General features: G+C 36.5%; 1 protein-coding gene across 2 annotated transcripts in view; it reads left to right on the top strand.

The window, feature by feature from the left end:
* The window catches only part of PPP2R5C (protein phosphatase 2 regulatory subunit B'gamma), an 84,480-nt gene that overhangs the window by 12,146 nt on the left and 55,836 nt on the right, over positions 1-16,498 (top strand). The window contains exon 2 of one of the 2 annotated variants that reach the window (XM_026849534.1): positions 2,736-2,895. Coding sequence is in view for 1 of the 2 variants with exons in the window: in XM_026849533.1 (XP_026705334.1) it covers positions 16,350-16,443 (94 nt within the window). In the remaining variant the exon portion in view is untranslated. Of the gene's footprint in view, positions 1-2,735; positions 2,896-16,196; positions 16,444-16,498 lie in introns of those variants that run through there. The other variant, XM_026849533.1, reaches the window with a different exon arrangement.

The raw sequence follows: 16,498 nt of genomic DNA, 5'->3' as shown, positions 1-16,498 counted from the left end.
GCACTGTACCTTCATAAAAAGTTAAGTATGTTACCTTGAAATCTTTAGCAAATGAAGACGTAGAATTGCTAGTCTGAATTTCTTTTAGTTTTAGAGGAGCGGTTAAAATCTGAGCTGTGTGGCTTAAGTTGACTTAACTCATTTTCTCCAGGTACCTTTCCATCCAAGGGCTGGTTGTCTGCCAGCTCTGAAGGCCGGTTCTCTTGTGGTAGCACCATAGTGCCACTTGCAGAGGTCACTGGGTAAAGTTGTGTAGTGCAGTATTCATATAATAATGAACTGGAAACTGTTTTGGCAGCTTCCTGGTTAAGTGCTGCCTGAATGACTGGAGCATGACTGGAAAGCAGGAATGATCATGGTTGATGGTAGAAAGGAGAAGGAAATCTATTGGATAAATTGACCAGTGATTCAGGGCTAGAATTACACTGGAGTCATCACTGCTAGATAGGAAGTTGCCCTGGCAACAAAAAATGCTTTCTTTAAACATTTCTAATCAGAAATGTTGCCCATTGCCTTAAATAACCACTTTTGGCTAATTTTAGAATTTATCTGCAATTTAGAATGCTTGTTTCCTTGAGGTTTGTGTTACCTTAGGATACCGTAGTGTGTGCATGTGTGTAGGCACATGCAAGCACTTGTTAATTTGAAATTGAGAATTTGTTTGGGAATAGAGGAAACAGGAAAGCGGCTTTTCCTGTTCCAAGTAATGAACAAAAAACAGGTGGCAGTGGAAGATAGCCAGTTCAGAAAAACACCATTAGGCTCAAGCACAATATTGAAAGTATGGAATTCTGTTCAGTAATAGTGTTTATAATGCATCATCATTGCTTCCTAATTTTTAGTGCTGCTTTTTTTTTCTGCTTAGTCTGTTCATTTTTCTATTTGGAATGTTGGGGGGTTTTTAAACTTAAATTAATGCATAGAATTTACCTCGCTGATCCCTTGTATTTCAGCAAAAAAGATTTTTAAGCATTTAGTGTTTGGGATTAAAAAGTGAAATAATCTGAAAAAATGCAATGTAATAGGTATTACTTGTACATAAATGCTTTTAACTTGCCAGTGTATGCCATTTTTACTGAAACAAGTTCTAGATTATTTTTGGTAATTTAAGACTTTCAGTGTTCAGAATATTGTCTCCCCTTATTTGTTCTATAAGGGTTTTGCTATTACAATACTAAATTCCCAAAATTATCATCTTGTATGTTAATGCAAACTAAATGTTGTTTTCAGTCATATCTTTGATATATTAAGTATTGTGTGTATAATGTAACACAATTGTTAATATATTCTTGAAGCATGTACATTTCTACCCCAGTTATGCTACTAGAACAAAATTTGAATAAAATTACTGTCTTAGAGACTAAAGGTAGATAAATTTATGTATGATAATATTTCAGTGTGCTGAATGTGTATACTCCCAGACCATGTGGAAATTGTTGATGAATAAGCTATTCTGGAAATCCTTTTTAGAACATGAAGAAAAGGTGGTTTCTGTTGTTCTAGCCATGTCCCTGTGAAAATGCCATTGATGTTATTTCATGCAGAAATAAAAACACTGCTTTCATATCTAATATACTTAAAGCTCTAATTAAATCCATTCAGACTGCCAAAGTAGCAACATTACAACTTGATTTCCATCCTGAATCCCATTCCGTTCTGATTTTTTTTTTTTTCCTGTTTCTTACCATGTGGGCACTTTCTGGAAAGGATAATATGGTCTTTTCAGTATAAGTGCCAAGATATATTTTCAGATGTGTGTCCTTCAGTGTAAAATAATTTGCAAATTTGAAAGGATTCTACAGCAAATTAAGGTCCTGTAAAATGAATTGCAGTACTTGCTGTAAGATTTCCTGCTCATCTGTTTTTATATTTTTAGTGTAGGTCACTCCTAGTTGTTTTATCATCCTTGTAAAGAACATAATGAAATTATTCGTATTTTAAAAGTTAACTATTGCCTACTTTAAACTTGCTTTTCCTACTTCAAAAAATGAATAAGGCAGCATCACAAGTTCTGACAGGCTTTCGTTAATGATGCATTAAATTCAGCTTGAGAGAGAGCAATGTCAAGTATAGTCTGGGAAAACAGCAAACTGGAAACCTATAGGTGGGAACTGTTTTTCTGGGTTTATGTTACAAACTTCTTACAGACATATAGTGATAATCTGATATGTATTATTACAGTAAAAGCAACTTGCCCAGAGTAGGCAGTAAACTGCTACAAATCTTCATGTAAGTTTTGGAAGCTGCTGGAGCTACTATATAAGACTCCTTATATCAGAGCCTGAATGCCCTAGCCAAGCTTAGGACTCTAGCAGTGAGGCAAGGTACAAATGGGCAGTGAGAGGTCCACCTGCTGTAAATAGGCAGTGTCCTGTGATCCCTTTGAAGTTGGACAGCTAAATACCTTGGAAACCTGAACTTCTCAGGGAAGAGGTGAGAGTAGCTGAGGAACTACACTATTTGAAAATGTCTTTTCAGTTGGCTGGTAACTTCAAATAAATGGGTTAGTGCATGTAACAAGATGATCCATTCCCATCTGTATGAGGGCTCTGGTACAGAAAGGAACGCTGAAAAGATGGAACAGAAGAATGGATAGCTATGCATTCAGGGGATTATGAATAGAGCAATTTGATTAAAAGCTTATTCTGCTTCATTTATTTCTGTAGCAAAAATAGTTTTGTAGAATATTTTCTAAGTTCAGCTGAAGTTAACTGTTTTAATTTCTCTTTAAACAGGTGTCAAACAAAAAATCAAACAGCACTCCTCCCCCAGCACAACTATCTAAAATCAAAGTACCAGCACCCCAGACAGTACTGAAGAAGGAAAAGCGGCAGAGTTCTTCAAGGTTTAATGTTAGCAATAACAGGGAGCTTCAAAAACTGCCAGCTTTAAAAGGTATGTCTTTCTAAATTAAAATGACATGTGGGGGATCTTGGGCATGAGACAATGAGGCATCTCAGCTAACATACTATTTATATCTGGACAGCTTATATTATGTATCAAGTATACACACGTCCAACTTGCACATACTTACGTGCTCAAACAAACTAGTTTTGTTTTTTTTCAGTCCTTATGTGAGGACTTCCAGTGTGGTGCCTTCCTGGCAATCAGGATAGGAAATATCCAAGTTTCTTCAAGCCAGAAATATCTATATGAAAGTATATTCACTCATCTCATATAAAAGCAGAATATTTGGGTGTTCTATGCAAAATATTGGTCATCTGTGCTCAGTGCATCATGCTCAAACCCTACTTTATACTAAAATATCTCTTGGCATTGTGAGAAGACCTGGTCTGTTGCTACTTACTGGTCTGTTTTTCCTGAGCATGGGTCAAGTGGAGTGTTGTCTTTTTAGGGATTAATTTTTCCTTTATCAATTTTAAGGCTTTTTGATCTTTTAGAATTATATTTACTGTCATCTGTGATGAAAAGATGATGATGATTGATGTGTCTTCTCTAACACAGCTTTTATCATCTTTATTTTAGCTACTGTCTGTTGTGTAGATACATGTTTGCATAGTGTGCTTTATGGTAGATTGTATTAGTGTTAGGTTGTAATTTTCCAGGTGTGGTGAGATGTACTGATCTATTGCTTTTGAGCAACTGATTTGCTCTGAAGGCTTATTTCTTTTTAAAAAAGGCAAGCTGTACTGAAGTGTCACACATACTGCTTTCTAGTGTTCAGAGTTGGCAGTGAGACCGTAATAGGTTGCTGAAATGTTGAGTAGTACTGTTGTAGGCAATGTGAAAATGTCGAGGAATAAAACTTTTTTCCTCCAGTCATTGTTTTCTTGATATAATGCGTTACTGTTTCTTGAAAACAAGAAACTCAGCTTCTCAATCCCTCTGATAGTGCTTTTCATACAGATCAGACTGCAACATTCTTCCCTTCACACACTTTTTATAAAAAAATAATTATATATTGTCCATCATGTTAGTATAGCAGTCTATGTACAGTTTAAAACTTTTCAAGACTTAAATATTATATTAAATATATTTTCAAGACTTAATTAGTGAATTTCAATCTACTTTATTAAATCTATAAATGAGACTATTTAGGACCACTGATTATGAATAATATGTCCTATCTTTTAAACTGACATAGTAGGTTCATAGTAGGGGAAAGTTTAAAATTTTTTTAAAAGTAAGTCTTAAAAATGATGTAAAGAATGTTCTGCAACTGTACTAGCATTTTTGATACAGCATACCTAGATGTGAAGAAATGGTAGAAGTGTTGTTGAGCATATGCATTATATTTGCATTTCAGTCTGCAATCACTCCCCCCACTCTCAAGTGAAACAGAAGAAAAAATGTTGAGCTTATCTCTGGTGGATGTGTGATGCTGTTAGTGTGTCCCCAGACTTTCGAAGGTCAAACTTTGTTATAAAACACTGGTGCAATTGCTGATCTAGTGATGGGTACTAATTACTGTGTCCAGTCTCATGGATCACAGCAGGTGTCTGTATAGTTGCTGTGTTCACTGCATGTGCTCACTCATGACTTAATTCCCACTTGTTAGGGCTGCTGAGAACACTGTTGGCCAGTCACCCTGTTCTCCTAATGTGTACTTGATGTGTGTTCAGTGGGTCAAGTGAAGCTGGAAAACTTTCTTTTCTGGATAGCTTTAGTTGTGGTGTTTAATGTCTCTGTCTGGACAGGAGTTAAGGTGGTCTGACAGGCTGTCATTTAAAGGACTGAGATGAATAAGGTGGATTTGACTTCTGTGAAACGCTGCGGAGAATCTAGTGTTCCTTCACGTTAGGTGTGTTTAACCAGCTTTCAAACTCCAGTTACTCATAATGGGTGGCTGTATTTCTGTGGTTGTAGTGCCAAGAAAACCTTTCTTCTATCTGTAGTAGACCAAGAGATGTATATTTTCTTCACAGATGTTGGGTTGACTACTGGGTGGTGTACTTTACATGACATTGTGTTTTAAGCACAGCATATAGAATGGCGTTGTCTTTGCATACTTCAAGGTCTGTATTAGATCTGTGGAGCTTGTAACTCGTAAGTTCTAACTGGGCTGTGGTATTGCTGAGGTAACCAACTTTCTTCTGTGCCATACAGCTGGAATTGAGGTGAGCGGATCGCTTGAAACAGTGGAAAGGTAAAGAGGGATCTGCCAAAGTGGGTTTTCATTAAGTTTTCTTATTTAGGAAATACTTCCTGGTCTTCAGGTGTTGTCTGAAATTTCTCTTGGGCATTGCACAAAAGTGCTGATGATAGGCTTCCAGAAATACCAGCCCATTTGCCCTGGTGACTGGTATTAGTGTGGTATGATTTATATTAATTGGAGCAGCTTATTATTAACATTGTACACCCTCAGTTTATTCAGGAAATGGAGAAGCAGGATAGCTCAGATAATGTAAAAAGAAAGGCAAATAAATTATGAGTTAAGAGGCTCTAAGAATAGACATGAACATAGAAAAGTGTCGTCTGCACCTGGTTTGTGGAGCATCGAGATTTATATATTAGCAAAGCTACAAGCCAGTGAAGCTCCCTGCAGCACAGTGCAGTGCAACCTGATTTAGTATGGATAGAATAGGTAACTTGTCTGTTCACAAATAACGGAAGTATCTCTGGAGAAGTGTCTTCAGAACTGTGTCAAACATCTTGAAAAGATCTTACCTATTTTCACCAAAAAAGAAAAATCCTGTACCAGCAAACTTGTGTTAATTTCTGCTTATCTGGTTCTTTTTGTTAGCCAACATTTGTAGAACAGATACTTTAGTTACAGGAAATTAATTTTTGATTTTAGTTGTTTATTAGGAGAAAACTACTTATTCACCTTAAAGGTGTTTTGGTTTATTCTGATTTGAAAACTTCCAGATTAATGCTTTGGTTATACCAAATATAAATGGCAAAGATATTTCAGCCTTCAGAAACTTGCCAGTTTCTTCAGTTTTGCTCTCTTAGGAACGCAGTTTGTAACTGAAGAAAAAATGCAGTTGTTTACAAATTTATGAATGTGTTCTGTATGAGATAAGCAGCATAAGTGTTTGATACAGATATTTAATAAATGTATTAAAGTACCATATCTGATCTTGTGTGTACCTGACCACTGATAACACTGAAGTAGTGTTCTTTGTAACTGTCTGCTTCAGCTTTATGCAAGAAGCTTGCATTTGTTGTTACACTGTATATATGTTTTTCATGGTTAATTAGCAAATAATTCCATGTCTGTGATTTAGTTTGTTGTGTGCTGGCATTTATTTCTGGTGGTGTTGATGGGTCGTCTTCACTTTAGTTCTTGATTGTAGGTTACCTCTGAACTACTGGCACCCAAAAACATTATATACTGGAAAAATCTCTAGAGCTCAAATGTGTGCTGTATATGTGCTACTCATCTAGCTGTGTTCATTCAGTTCTGAGAGGAGGCTGTTGAGAGTGTCACGGTATGTTATGAATTGCATGCTTGTTGCTTGTGAGGTTGAAGGCTGCATTCTCACTTCAGCTCTTAATGGAGTTAATATCCAAAGACCATCCATACAGTTCAAATATCTGAAATTTAAAAAAAAAAAAAAAAAAAAAGCCTGGGCTTAATGCTGAGGGAAAGGAAGGGTTATTTTTTTTTCTTATTTTTATGAGGTAATTTTATTTACTTCCAGATCTACCTCCTTTTTTTCTTCTTTTTCTTCTCTTACATGCATATTAAGAAAACCATACAAAAACTGGTAAATTCTGTAAGCTTAGTTCCTATCTAAACCATTAGGACACCACACTTAACGTTTTCTGAATTTTCCCTGGAATGTTTTTTTTGTAATCTTCTTTTAATTAAAAAATAAAATTCTGATTTTCCTCTCTGATTTTACTGAGAATATTGTTGTCCCTTACACGTGAAAGTAGTGGGTGAGTATTGGCATCTGCAGGACTGAGGTTGCTGCTGTGATGGACTCACTGAGTAATTGACAAAGACAGAAAAAGGAACAAAAGTATAGAACATCCAACAGTGTGATAACTGTTTCAGCAGTTTCATAACTGGTTAACTAGCAACCTAAATATTACTGTGTTTCACTTTTATTCAAGACTGTTAATACAGAAAAGTAAAATTGTTTAATGATTTTAAAATGTTATTAAAAATGAGAATTTATATCCATAAGAATTTATCATTTTAGCAATACTTTGATTACAGGTTGATGGATTTTTTTTCCCCTAGTACAGTCTTGCTAATTATGTATTTCTGAGATACTCCCTTGCCCACTATGTATGTTTCATTTATATGCTACGGGGAATTTTTAACAGTACAAACAGGCGAGCATACTTGTATTTGTGCATGTTATTTTGCATGGATGTGCTGATTTTACTAAAAACTGTAAATGTGTAGCATTTAGAGACAACTGTTATACAAAGTGGTGAGATTTTTTTTTTTTTAAGGGTCTGGTCTAAATCCCTACAATTCGTAAGAGAATGTTGCAGTGGGAATTCTTAAATACACTATTAAGATGCCCTGACTGGAATAAAAGGCTTTATACAGTGTCAAATACAATTGTGTCACAAATCTAACTTTAACCTGCAAGTAATACTCATTAAAAGATAATGTTCTCTGTCAGTCCTAGAATAACGAAAAAAATTAAGTCAGTCCTCCTTAATATTCTGAAATGTTGCAAAATTTTCCAGTGTTAGTCATGCATATGTGAATTTGGGCATGATTCAAAAATATGCCCTTTTTGTAGCATTTCTGTGTGCTGGTTGTGGCTGGGATAGAGTTAAACCCAGCTGAGGTTAAATCACGACATTCTCTATGTTTTATATGTTTTAGAATTCTTTTATAGCCTTACAGAGGACTTCTGTGATGCCAGTGTTATGGTTTTATTCATGGGTTTGGGCTTGGGATTTGGGGGGGTTTTAGATAAAAGTGAACATTGCTTTATATAATCTTAAAGATTATTACTATTCAGTTTTTATTTTCAAATACAGTTCCTAATTTATTTACAAAATTACTGTTTACCTGTTGAGTTGGATTTTTGATATTCATGTAGAGGTATATATTGAAATACTGACAGATGTGGACATACTAATTTGGAGTGCTAAGAGGGATAGAATATGGAAGTACTGTGCTGTTCTAATGTAGAATAACTGCATGTGATATGACTAAACAGATGCTGATATTTTGTTGTTGAAGGTCTTTCCATGCATGTTGATCAGCCCTGGTTTTGAGCTTCTGGTAGAGATGCATGTTTCTGACTTAGCATGATTTCAACATTAAAAGTACTATCAGTCATATCTATTTAAATTTTTAAAATTAAAAAGTGAACCTGACAGGTCATAAGGGTGCTGCTTTTCTGGACACATTTCATGCAGAGTGCATGGTTTCTTTTTTTGTTTCTTTTTTCCAAGATGAGACTTCAGAGCTGTGCCGAATTCTGATTCTGTTCTGTGCAAGAAGAGCATGTCAGGGTGGTGTCTCAACTTGTCTGCCTGTGATACAGGGCTCTGATAGGGAAGCAAACATTATTAAAGCTTTCCTAATGTTTTTAAGTCATAAATGGCTGTCTAGGAGATAGCTCTTGTTTTCATCGTCTGCACAATATTAAAGTCTGATGAATCAAGATTGCAAAGAGGTGATTCCAGTTTAAGATTCTGATACTTAAAAAAACAATTGGGCCAAATTTTCATTGCTAAAACTGTTGTAACCATGAGGAGGAAGGAAAAAGTGAGAATTTCTTAAGAGGACAGAAATGTAAGGTTGGTTGTGTTTCTCTCAACTGTAGAGTACAGATAAGTAAGCAAAACTGGTATCAAGGTAAATTAAAAAGTAAATCAAGTGTTGTCCTCTGTGATGTAGAAAAATTCAACCATATATGTTGGTATTTCCACAAACTCATATCAGAGTAAGTTCAAACTCAAGAGTGTGTTACCTGTTTATTTAAAATTAGTGTCTGTTTTTGTGATACAAAACAGACTGACCGGACATACGCAATCTAATGAATTTATGGGAATTATAGCAATGATGGACTACTTTAGGGTTTTGAGAAACACTTTTTCTCATAAGCTCTTGAGACTGGAGATCTCAATGTTTAATGTCATTTTCATCACAGAAGCCTATTCCTGTCAATTGTAAATTAGGTAGAAAACAGAGGTGCAGTACTTCAGCCTTTCCAGTTTAATCATGTTTCTTGTGTGCATGCATGGCAATTAAGGAATTTTGTCCAGCTGCAAGGTGGTAGCATCACTGTTCAGCTAGAAGTGTTTTATGCAAAGTAAGATGATAGATTAAACAAGATAATGCTACTATATGAGATCATTTGCCCTAATACATAATGCACTTAAAAGGCAAAACACTGAGGCAAACCAAATCAATTCTCATGTGAAACATCAATGAATACAGTTTTGTGAAACAGATAATGTTCTTCTCCCTTGTACATGAACTACATTGGACTAACTGAATATGCTAAGTACTATCTTTCTGGTCCTGACTGCATTCATACTTCTACAGTATTTTTGGCAGCCCAATACTGTATTGAATTTATTGAAACAAAAAGTCTGCAGAAGCTCATTCTTTCCTACATCAGTATGTTTAGGTGTCAATGAGCATATGCATTGTATCTTGTGGAAGAACTGTGGAGACTTTCTTTGCCAGGTTAATTTAGTAACTTTGTCTTTGAACTTTGATCTTAAAAACATTATCATAGTGTTGCATAAACAGACTTTCCTGTATTTATTTTTCTTTGCAATGTTTAGAAGAAATATTAAAATATGAGTTGGTAACCATATACATTTCTTAAAGCAAAAACTGGTAGTTGTTTGGTGTTCATACAGGAAAGTATCATCTGTCAAATTAGTTAATATTTTAATATTTAATAATTAAGTAATTTATATTAAAATATTTGTCAATTATACAGTCTTAATTACTGTGTAACATTTTAAAGATTAAGAAACATGATAGTGAGTGAATAACTACCAGAAAAAAGTTATAGAGAAAAATACTTCACTTGAGTGTGTGAATTTTTTTTTTCTTTAGCTAGCTTTACATGAAATCATAGGCTTGGATTAATGAGCCGTTTTTCATTTCAACTGCCCTATCAAACACCTACTCATTAGTCAGCAGCTGAAAGTGTTAGAAGAATGCTCTACATCTGTCACTGGCAGCATTTCCTACCAAACTTGTTTCTGCTAAAGCTTGGATAGAATCCATAAAAATAAGATTTTAAATGTGGTATTGTCTTATTTTCTAGACTAGCCTGTCTCTGAATTCAGAGTTTAGATCTCTCTTAAAATGGCTTTTATTACGCACTTGTTTACAAAAAGAACATCTTGTTCCATTGCACAGGTCTTCATTATAATCAGATCTAAACAGTTTTGCTGCTGCACTGAACTTTTCCCTTCATAAGACCTCTACTGATCAAACATTGAATGCAATATTTATACATGTAAATAGGTCAGTGTTTGCTGGATAACTCAAGTTTTAACTCTTTAAATGTAATCTTCTATGCTTCATTTCTTGAAAATGACATGTGTGACATATAACAAGGCCACAGGCAGGAGGGAGTTTGGTGGTATACATGTTAGCTTTTATACAGGGCTTGGTTAAAGTAGTGTGCCAATACTTGAAATGAGCTTCTCCAATCTGCCCTGAGAAATATGTTTTTGTACCAGATGCTACTCTTAAAATATATTTATTTTAAGGTAACTAAAAAATTTTTTTGTGTTGTCCAGCTTTCTGAACTCAACAGATACCTGCTGATTTCCTCACCACCATCCCCCACTTACAAAACTGTTTGAGTATACAATATTGGCTGAAGGAAAACTTGGCACCGTTGAGTCTGTGCACTACAGTGACCATGCAAATATTAGGAAATCCAGATAGAGACAAATCCAATCACAGGCAGATGTTTGCCAATTCCACTTTTAATCAGTTTTTCCTGTACTAGAAGGAGTAAATATTATCAGTTTCTCAATGTGGAAGGCAGAATACTATCTTTTGCCATGCTTCAGTCTTAGGAATTTTTTATGGAAGTCAAACGATAGTCCTTACCTGTTTTATTTATCCAGGTAAGGATTTTTCCTCTTATCTGTGTATTTCTTTTGATAGCTAGGTATTAACATGGTGTTTACTGCTTCTGATTCCTTGGAAGAATTTCCTCTTGGCTGTCCTTTGCAACTGAGTCAGAATGTTGCAGAAGCCCAATATCCTTTCTATTGCTGTGGTTTCTTCTACAGAATGTGTAGTATCCAGTGCCTTTTCTCCTCTAAACCAAAGTGTTCAGGCAACTCATTGTTCAGGGTTGTGAAGAGACCCTTACTTTCAATAGCGTTACATCATTTGTGAGAATGGTAAGTTTTGATTAGGCTAAAATTGAAAGGGAAAAAAGTAAATTACTTTGGTCCTACCAATAAAAAAGCAAGTCGTGTTTAGTTTTGTTCCTCATTTGGATGGCTGTCTGGTGAACCAGATAATGGAATCAACATGGCTCAAATTCGCCCTTTTCCTTCTCGTTTTTAACTCTGTTCAGTTTCCTAATCTGGTTCAGCCATGCAGCTGCACAAGCCCTTGTACATCTATTTCAGATGGTTGCACACGTGTGCCTCAGAAAGAGGTGGGATTGAAGCAGTAGCTCATACAGTCTTAGCTCAGTTTAGGCTGCTATGGAACACAGTCTAAGTTAACAGAAAACCAGCCTGACAATAAAGTGGCTTTCTGTTGGATTAGTGGACTAAACTAACTCAGCTGTGGGTCTCATGACCACTGAAGCAGATGAGAGCAAAATAAAGCAGAGGGAAATGCAGGAAGGGGACTGAAGCAATCTACAACTAGGATAGTTTAAGTTGCTGAGGAGTAGCAAATTCAGCAGTTGTGGAATTATGCCTTTAGTTCCCTTAGAGTTTAGACTAAATAACCCCTTCCTCCCAAAATAACCCCCTCCACTCCAAAAATGAAAAATCTTCATATAGTTTGAGTGGTAACCAACGTTGTCCAAGGTGTCTTCATGTAAATAGAAGTTCACCCAGTTTAATTAATCTTACATGTTGTTGATTCTGTCACTCTCAGTTAGAATAGTAGCTAATTCAGTATGGAAATAAAGACAACCTTTGGGCAGGTGAGTGGGGGGGTTTGGTGGTTTTTAAAGTTGTAACCCAAATGGAATGTTTGTTTTGAAAAAAATACTACAATAAAGTGAATTCACCAGCTATAGTGCTGGACCTTCAATGTAACACATTTAATTATATCCTGAGAACTTTATAGGATTTTCTTCATTCTCATTATTGGGCAGTTAGAAGTGATGAGCAGGGTTCATAGGAAATATGTAATAGCTACAGTTTTCCAATACTCTTGGTATGGTTTTTTCATCCATTTAATTCTAAAATGGGTAGCCGAAGTTAATAAGGTTTTTGATTCTCTTGCCACAGAAGTATCTTCATAAATTTAAGTAACCTCTTCCTCCTCCTATTGATATTCATTAGCTCCATTCCACTTGCACTAATATTCTTTTCCTCCCCATTAGTAAGTCAATTCCTAACTTAATTTTATTTGCAATGTTTTTCCAAAATCATATTGACCAAAATAATTTAAGTAAATATTTTCCTTTGGTGGCAAATCAAATATTTTAAGGCTGAAACAAACAGAGGGTATATAGACTTCCTGGGCAGAACGTATCTCTTGATCTGTACAACTGGTGAGAAGATACCGCGTTTTGTTAACAAGCAAGGTCTTACAAAGTTTGAAGTTCTTCAGCTCTGCTAGTGTCCTGTCAGCACACCAGTAATACACTGAATTATGACTGTTTGAACCAGTTTCATGGTAGCTTACTAAGTATTGGCCTCAGATGTAGCACAGTCCTGCAAAGAGGAAGAAAAGTGAACAGGGTGTGTGTGTCTTGTAAGATAAAACTTACTTGAATGTGACAGTGTTCTGCCAGTACTGCTAACTCTTTAGTGAAGAACAATGTAGGGGGGTTGACTTTTATAACATTACCTAAAATTTGCTAATCAGCCTCCAGCTATTCAAGCCATGCTTTTGTATAAAATAGGAAATGGCATTGTAACTAACATGCCCTTTTCTGCTCTGTTGTGTTCCAGTACAGTAGTTTTGTGTGCTGTTGGACCAGCAGTCTTCATAGCCATTTTAATCTTTGCAGGGAGTTTTAGAGACAGAAGCAGCAGTTGACATTAAAGCAAGACACAAGTAGAGAGGAGGAGAGAGAGAGAGCAGCTGCCTCTTAAAGATGTGGTTCCCAGATAAACTGGAATTTTTAACCTAATCTTTGCCGCTTCCTACTGCGGCTTATCACTATAGCACAGTCTTTAGATGGGGATAAGAAACAGAATTTCCTTAAAAAATTCTGCATATGAAAATGTTGAAAAAAAAAATGAGTTCTTCAGTTTTCTCCTTCCTCTGTCACGATCTTGTAGAAAACTTTGAGGTCAGTCTTGCTTTTTTTTTTAGCTTTTGCTTTTGCAAAAGCAGTCTTGCTTTTGTTAAAAGCATATCTCTGGTAGCTTTTTGTTTCAGAACTCTAAAACTCCACATCTAAGATATACCCAAGGGATATACAGATATAAAACCTGACATTTTTGAGAATATGCCTCCCCTGGTTTTACCTAGACTGGAAGGCCAAATTATTTGAATCCTTGTAGTTTTAGGAAAAAAGTTTTAAAAGGTATTAGAAGTTCATGTAGTCCATTTTTATGTTCTCAGAAGCAGGTTCATCTACATTTGTATCACTCATTATGTTTAGCCATTTTTTTAAATTATTAGAAAGTTTGTTGTCTCTTGTTTCACTGTGTTTATTGTGAGAGGATTTCCTTTAACATCTAACCTAATCTTCCTTGATCTAGGAGGAATTTACTTTCTATAGTGAATGTAGAAAAACGAATTCCCTTCATCTCCATAATTACTCTTTAAAATGCTTGGATATTTTCAGTCTAGTCCTTCCTTTAAAAAAAACAAAAACAAAAAAACAACAACCAACCTAAAACAAGGGGGAAAAAAACCAAAACAAAACAAACACCAAAACCAAGCCAAACAAACCCGAACAAACAAACCGAAAAAATCCCAGAACCATTAAAACCCCAACAACAACTCACACCACACCAAACAGCAGCTTTTCTTATTTTTTAAAGAAGTAACATTTTTTAGATTGGTCGTCTTTGGGCTTTCTCATCAGGTTTATATCCCTCTTCACTGTGACATCCAGGAGGCACTACTTCAGATCGAACCTTGTCAGTGATCTGTAAATCCAGTTGATTTCTTCATGGGTCTAATGAGTAATAGTCCTCATTTTATATCTCAGTCTTTTCCCCTTCATCGTATTCAATAATATTCAGTACAGCTCTAACTCACCTTTGACAATGTATTACCGTAGTGCGATACAACTTTGCTAACCAGGTATGCATATGCTCTTGAAACAAAGAAATTACCTCAACGGTCAGAATCCAGTAGAACTGTTAAGCAGGTATTCTTTTATTGGCAGCGCTGGGGTCGCCCTGGGGATTCTCCGCCATAAGGGCTCCCAAGAGCTAGCAAGGGACATGAGTTTACATACAAATCATAGATATTCATTAGGTTTCCTAGAAAGGGGTATCTTATGATAATGAGTTCCCAGAATTCATTTGCATAATCTGAACATGCGTAGTGAAAATATGGTGAGGGTCTTCAGTGGTCAGGGGAAGAAGTAAGTAGTCTTCTTCACAGTGTTGGCTAGTTGACCCTCTCTCCAGAGCATGTGCTGTGAAGTCCAGGTGTCTCCCTCCTAAGCCAGCAAAATAAGTTTCCCTATAACAGGCTCTCGGTGTCTCTTTGTTAGAGCCCCCCATAGCTCATTCTAGGAGTTGCCCAAGTGTTCACTGAAGGCCTTGAGTCTGCCACCAGTGATTTACGTAGGGAGCCTAATGAGCATTTCGATCTTACCTAAACGGACTAAGGGACCTAAGGAAACAGTTGAGGAATCAGGAGTCCTTGAGAAAAATGAAGCAAAACACAAGCAAAGCTTTCATACATCACAGTTTAGTCTTAATAATTGTTAGAAATTAGAGTCCTTTCATTCCCTTTCACCCTATAATTTGTTTCTGTTCCAAATTTTCATCAGCGTATTACCTAATTGAATAGTCTCTTCCTCTTTTTTTTATGTATTTTTTTAGCAGATATAAGTGCGGGCAGTGTTTTAGATCAAGTAATTAAATATTTAAAGATGGCATATTGCTGCAAATAGTATTTGGGGAGAAGCATGGATTTGAAGATGGTACATGCATGACGTTGCCCCTTTCTCTGAACATCACTCCCAGAGGTGCAGTACCTAGGAGACAAAATGGTCCTTCAAATAGATCGTTGTAAAAACAAATGTGCAAGTCTCATATGATGAAGAAAAGGTTGCTTGATGGCTTTTTTCCAAATAATTTAAGTAATTGAACGAAAAAGTTTAGAAATTTTTATGCTGTACTTTTTTAAAAAATTTCTGGGATTATGCAGCAAAACTGTTTTCATATACCTATATATTGGTTCTTAGTGCTGCAGTTTTTTAGTTTTTAATAAGAATAGTTACTTATAATTACTGAACTTTCTATAAATTAAAACCTGACTTTTTCAATATCTGTGTTTAACCACATTAAGCTGATTTTAAGACAGGGCCATTTCTAGATTGAAAGAAATATTCAGATGAGCATGAAACATGAGATTTTTCACCTCCTGAATGTCGTATGTACGTAATTTTATTCATAACATAATGTATTAGCAACCAGTCATAAAACACTTCATTGGAATGATTATGAGGTTTTAATTAAATCACAAATAATAATAATTCAAGGACGTATATCTTACTGTGAACTGCCTTTTAATACAGCTCTTGAAAGCTAAAGTTGTAGATGTTGCCCTTAATGCTGTGTTTTTAAACTGTTAAACTGAGCTCCTCTGTTTTGTAATTCTTGGCAGCCTTACTGAAGGAAAGGTTATACGTTGGGCTTTTTCAGGAAAGGAAAAAAAAACAAAACAAAACCCAACCGCATGTGCTCTTTCTAGCAGGTGCGTAGTGAACATTGTCAGTGGGGGAAACAATAGAGCAGCAGTAAGCTGCCCCTGGCTCAAGAGAACAAAGGCAAAGGGGGGGTCGCCTGCCCGGGCCGGGGCTCTGCCCGCTCCGCTCCCCTCCGCTGCGCGGCGCGGCGGGAGCGCGGGGGCGGGCGCAGCCGCGCAGGGCGCAGTGACAGCCCCGCACCGGCCTCCGCTCATTTGCGGCCTCCTCGGTGTCGTTTTAAGTTGGTGCCGTTAGCCAATGGGGCTCCTCCCGCCCGCTGACATCACCAACTAGCCAGTTCCCTCCAGCTGCAGAGCGCTTCAGTTTCTGTCTTTTTTTAAACTAAAATGGAGGCTGGTTTCTTGCCTTAAGGAATACACTGCCTTTCCTGCTGGAGCCTAGATGTTGACATGTAACAGAGCTGGCAGCAGGATGGTGGTTGACGCAGCCAATTCCAATGGGCCGTTCCAGCCCGTGGCCCTTTTGCATATTAGAGGTGAGTTATTGTGCGTGAGAGAGTGAATCGCGACCCTCCGACGAGCTCATAAATG

The sequence above is a fragment of the Athene cunicularia genome, assembly GCF_003259725.1.
Source record: "Athene cunicularia isolate RWA chromosome 5 unlocalized genomic scaffold, athCun1 chr5_part1, whole genome shotgun sequence".
Classification (NCBI taxonomy): domain Eukaryota; kingdom Metazoa; phylum Chordata; class Aves; order Strigiformes; family Strigidae; genus Athene; species Athene cunicularia.
Note: the sequence above shows the minus strand (reverse complement) of the source record. Positions and strands in the feature narration are given on the sequence as shown.